General features: G+C 43.3%; 1 protein-coding gene across 2 annotated transcripts in view; it reads right to left on the bottom strand.

Annotated features, from left to right (window-relative positions):
- Nucleotides 1-1,281: 1,281 nt before the first annotated feature.
- Nucleotides 1,282-5,947, bottom strand: part of Lmo4 (LIM domain only 4) — a 16,814-nt gene continuing 12,148 nt past the window's right edge. For both annotated transcript variants that reach the window (XM_021157962.3, XM_021157963.3), the window contains exon 5: nucleotides 1,282-2,047. In XM_021157962.3, coding sequence (XP_021013621.1) covers nucleotides 2,039-2,047 — 9 coding nt within the window. In that variant the 3' untranslated portion in view covers nucleotides 1,282-2,038. The remainder of the gene's footprint in view (nucleotides 2,048-5,947) is intronic.

Below are 5,947 nucleotides of genomic sequence, written 5' to 3'. Positions count from 1 at the left end.
TTTGACCTCCCCATCACTGAATGCCTTACTGTATTACTGAAAGTTATTAGCCACGGCCTTTGAATGTCTACACTGCATGCGACATGAGTGCTTTTGCTAAAAAACATAGACGTCTCCTCTGAGCAACACCCGACCCCCCCTCCTTTTCCTGCAACAGACCAAATTCTTTCATGGGGTGAAAGGGGTTGGTGGTTAAAATCAGAACAGGTCTAGAGGGAGACCCATCTCAGATGTTGTGTGTACATGTATCTCCTTATCTTGTGTTATCCTCCTTGTATTTTCTTTGTATAAAGCACAGGCAAAATGGTTCCCTTTAATATTCTGCCTCCACATCCTCCTAAAGGTCCACAGTTTCAACAACTAACTTTCCCTCCTGGCTTTGGATCTTTAGAAGCGGGAAGTTAGCAGAGCATGCTCTGTCGATTATCAGTTTCTGGTCCTCAGACAGGGTCCTCATTGGGAGCTTTGTAACAAAAAGTAAGATGCCATTTTTAGAAAGCAGCTGCAGCAGCAGCAGACTGAATGCCCTCAGAGTCCGCAGCCTGTGAGGACAGAGCTGAGGTTTACCTCATGTTACCGGCCAGGGAGCCACCCTGGCATCCAGGCCCATTTGGCTCCTACTGGCCCAACAGGAACAGTGCAGGTACTGGAGCACAAGGCTCCACACCTTCCACAGGAACCTCTGTGGCCACTGCTGGCACTGAGCTGGAAACTCTTAGGGTTAGCAACTACCTCAAGACTGAAGGAGACCCGAATCCTCCCTTGGTGAACACAAGGGGAAAGACAAGTCCGTGAAGAAGACCCAAAGGAGCAAGGTTACAGCAGATCAAGAATCCCAGCTCACCACGAAAGAGTGCTTTGCCCATCAAGGCCACCATGGCCAGAGTTCTGGAACCCTTAAACTGACAGGAGTCCAGTTCCACATAAGATGCTCTAGAAATGCTGCAGCCTTCAAAGGCTCGAAACCTGATGGGAGGTTGTGCTGTGGTTCTCAGTGTGCCCGTGACCAAAATCCAAGGCTTTCCTACCGAACTATGCAGGAAGTACTCATGAGTACATACCAAAGACTCCGAGGTAAAGTGCTGTTGACATGGTAGCCTCAGCTCACAATGGCGCACGTAAATAACCTCATGACTACTTTATTAGCCTGGAGCTACATACACGTGTAAAGCCCCATTCCTCTCAGACCAAATTTAAATGTTTGCTATAGACAACAAGAAGAATGCCGTGAATCCATTCAAAATACACAAGAAGCAGCGTTTAAACCCAAACTCTGTTGAATATTTTTTCTTTTAAGTTTTTATTATTTAAATACACCATACTAGAGCAAATGTCTCTGAAAATATCACAAATAAAAGATTTTTTTTCTTCATTCAGCAAATTAGAAGTAGGGGGGATTTCTACATAGTAGCGGCTATGAGCCTCATTTTTTTTTCTTCTTTTCTTTTTTTTTTTTTTAACCTTTGTCATGGGCGGAGCAACATCAGGACAAGAACACTCACATGCATACATACATTGTATTTTACAGAGATACAATAAAAGTGTTTGTGATAGAATTATCACAAAAGCCACATCTCTTTCCTTTTAACTCATGTTCAGGTTGATTGAAACACATTTCATTACAACACTTAAATATACAAAGAGCAAACAGAATGTTGTTAAAGTAAAACAGGGCTCACACTCTGGCCAGGGCCCTGCTAATTGTTAATGAGGGTAGAAAGCAGATTGGTGATGCTTCGTTTAATTAGCTTCATTAGTCATTTCCCTCCCCACAAGCACCCTCCCCCCTAGATGTCCTTCGGTGGATCTTTTTTCATTCTCGCTACCATCTCCCATTAGCCCAGGTTCATGGAGTCCTTAATGTTCATATTCAGTCATTTTAATACACCAATAAATGCAGGAAGGGTACTCAAGACTAAAGGGGGCGCGATGGCATGGTGCTGGCTACAAAGGTGACTGGTCTACTGCAGACACATGGGATCCACCTGGGATGAGCAATTCTGAGATGAAGGCACGCATTCTGCATTACTCTGACCTCTCAGCAGACCTGCAAGACATAAAAATGGGCATCTTAGCTAACATGCTAAACTTGAGAGGCATTAAACCCAAACGCAACAGCTTCTGTCCTCTCTGCGTTCACTAATCTTCTCTTATTAGATTACTTTCCAACTGGGACTCGATGGGACCTCTCTGCATGCCCCACTCTGAAGCAGGACATGTCTTACTAGTGTGTGTGCGGGGGGGAGAGTTGGGGGTTGGGGACAGAAGGAGATGGCAAATGCGCTCTGGAAGGTTCTAGCATTGACTTCTGAACCATCCTTATACTCCGGTAAGGCGAGTTTCTCTCACAGGGGGATCTTGGAATTCAAAATAAATAAATAAAAATCACAGGCCATTCAGAGTAAGGTCCCTACGTAAGAAGTTTTGGATTACATGGGCTCAATTGTATCACCTGTGACATAATGAATTAAACTGCCTTCGTATCTGTTTCCTTCCCTTAAAGGTAGGGGTAACAGCCGGGCGTGGTGGCGCACGTCTTTAATCCCAGCACTCGGGAGGCAGAGGCAGGCGGATTTCTGAGTTCGAGGCCAGCCTGGTCTACAAAGTGAGTTCCAGGACAGCCAGGACTATACAGAGAAACCCTGTCTCGAAAAACCAAAAAAAAAAAAAAAAAGGTAGGGGTAACAAAGCCCAAAACATTACACAGTATGAATGAGATGGTGTTTGTTACTCTGCTGTCTTCACATGGAAACCCTTCACCCATGTTGGCTTCTTCCTCTAGGGCACGTGTGTAACAAATTCTATATGCAAATATAGAATAATTTTTTTCAGTCTGCTCTCTTTGTCACATAATGTTACATACATATTACAGGCATAGAAATCAGCACACAGGATGTGTGATAGACGGAAGGGCACGGTCCAGCGAGAGACCCTAGCTCCAACATGTGAGGGTATGAAAGGCAACACACAGCTGCCAGACACAAGCGGTATGCAATTACCAACGTGGAATAATGTCACTCAGGGTTTGAAGGGTTTCTCTAAATTACACGTGGAGCATCTCAGGAAGTTCTCTGTTCAGCCTTCCCCTAACTTACCAAAGGCCCAAGTCTACAAGCCCCACTTCCGAGCTAATTAAAGTGGTGTAGGCTCAACTCCCCAGAGTGGAAGCCCAGTGTGAGAAAGGTAATTTGTCTGTCCAGAACGAAGACGCACCAGCAGCCAGCAAGCATATTTAATAAATGAGCATCAGATGTCCTCCAAGATGGACGTATACAACACCAATTATGTAACCACAGGAAGCTGTGAAGTGATACATAACCTAGAAAGCTTTGCTAAATCTTCCTCCCACTAAAGCACAAAGTTCCGTTACACCTTTGAATGTAAGAAAAGAATTCCAGAGCAGGCAGGAATCTATCTACAAAGGGAAAAGGTGAGTCCTGACTTCTAATATTTTAGAAAGCACCATGGTTTGGGGACTACTCAAGCCTCCTCCAAATGACAGAAGCCAAGAGACCATGTCGGTTCTCAAACACCACTGGACCCAGACTTTAGTCAATATGAGATTTCAATTGAAAACCTTAGTTTCCTCAGACTATACAAAAGCCAAGCTGCACACAGTAACTGAACACCACACTCCTAATGCCATAAACAGACTTCAGGAGGACAAAAGTTTAAAGACCCAAAGATGGGGCTGAGGTTTCTCATTCAATGAACTGCCTTTAAAGGGCGATCCAGATACTCAACTCATTGCTTGTAAGACAGAAGATGGCTAAGTATATTTACTATGCGTCATGTACTAAAATGTAATTGGTTCTACGAATGGGAGGAAAATGGCCAAAATAAATATCCAATTTTTTCTCAACCCCCAAACTCAAGAGCGCAAGCGAGCGAGAGAAAAGAAAATAGTGAAATGGAAGTATTCGTCATCTCTCCTCATCTCATCTCCCATAGAAAAGAAACGCCACGGGGTTTCGGGGAAAATCATTTTAAAGCATTCTCCAAAAAAAGCAGTTTATGCTCCACTAGGAAGCGTGGTTTCATTAGCTCTTCCCTCTTACCCTCTCATTAATATCTCTCTGGACCAAAGTCAGCCTGCCCAGAACCTTTATTTACAAAAACTACCTTGTGAATTGACTGTGCTCATGGTGAGCGGAGCACCAAGGGCAAAAATGTGAGACATTCGTGCCAACAGGGAAATGTGCTTAATTAACACCACCCCCAAAACACAGCGCCTCACCAGTGCCCGGCAGGATTATTTCCTTAAGTTTTATTTCCTTATGCCTTTTATGTGCAATTAATTTCTGAAGGCCACCTGTCTCCCTGTGTTTTAGGAGTAAGGGACTTTCCAACATTAAGAAAATATACACTGGCAGATTCGTCTTCATCGCTTGAACCATATTCTGTGCTCCAATATGAATACCCTACAACTCCTGATCGAGGCATGGGAAACAGAGGCCTCAGATGGAAGGTACAACACAGGCAAAAGCGACTGTCTTCCCTTCCTGACACCCCTTCACAGACATCAGCTCACACACGAGAAGGTGCTACCAGAGTCCTGCTCGCCTTTCTAAAGTGTCCCCTGAACTTGGCTACCATGGCCACTGCCTGTGGCAAGTCTTCACAATCTAACACCCCAACCATCTCCTCCCTCCATCCTTCTGTTCTCCCCATGCTAGAATAAGCTGTAACTCTGTGTGTGTGTGTGTGTGTGTGAGAGAGAGAGAGAGAGAGAGAGAGAGAGAGAGAGAAACAGAGAGAGAGAGACAGAGAGAGAGAGACAGACAGAGATAGAGACATAGAGACAGACAGAGAGACTAAATAGGGAAATAGCATAAAACTAGCATCATAGCAGGTTAAGACACACTTTGGGAATGTGTTAAGCTTTTATATGAATGGGGGGGTGAGGGGGGTGAGGGGCAGTGGAATTCACCATCTTATGTGGAGCCCTTCTGTAATTAGAGATGGCCTTGCCTCTCGTTCAAAATGTGTATCTCCAAATATTTACATTACTCATTCACTGCTCTCTCCACTCCATCCTATAGACTAACTTCATTAAAATTCAAATTAAAATAAAAACCTGTAAGTCCTTCTGGGTGCTGGCAGTCCTTAAAGAAGTCTCCCCACATCTCATGAGGTAACTGGCTAATTTGCAATTTAAAAAAAAAATCTAACATTCTGATTCTTAAATGGTTGCTCTGTATTCCGCCCCTATTAGTAAATTAAATAAAACTGCACAATCTCATGTAATTAACACTTACCAAATAAAGAAAACATTTTAAGCAACCCCATAAACCTAAGCTGGGGAGAAGGGCAAATATGACCGCTCTACCACAGCAGCGTAGTTTCAGAGTTAAAACTTTCTAATATGTGTGCTTCTCCACCTCAGCAAGAATGCAGTGCATTATAGAAGACAAAAAAGCCTAATGCTTTTCTGCTAGACTTCAGAAGCTTGCTAAATTTCTATATACAGATGTGTGTGTGTGTGTGTGTGTGTGTATGACCGCGCACATGTGCGATCTTTACAATAGACATGAATGGAGTCCCCACTGCAAATCCATAAGGAATTAGCAAGTGAAGTGTACACTTTTTGTTTCAATGCAATAACTCAGTGCTGTGTGATTGCCTGGGTTAATGATGAAAAAGTCAAACACACTATCAGAGCTGATGGAAAAATCTATCACCAATCTGAAATTAAAATTCATCTGTGGTCAATAAGATTTAATATCCATGCAAGTGGCGCAGTAAAGAGTAAATGAATCAATGTCATCAATACATAATCAGTATGAAATATGATGTGAGTAAAATTACGCACACGAGTCGTACATTTCACTCTTTTCTGGGCCAGGGTGGAATGAACAGTCTCTTAACTGAAGGTTGACAGTAATTGTTACAAATTAGGCACAGCAGTTATCAAAATGCACTCACTTGCATAGCTATAGGACTTATT

The sequence above is a fragment of the Mus caroli genome, unplaced genomic scaffold, assembly GCF_978045245.1.
Source record: "Mus caroli unplaced genomic scaffold, Mus_caroli_1 scaffold_3, whole genome shotgun sequence".
Lineage (NCBI taxonomy): Eukaryota > Metazoa > Chordata > Mammalia > Rodentia > Muridae > Mus > Mus caroli.
This window is presented reverse-complemented; position numbering and strand designations above follow the sequence as displayed.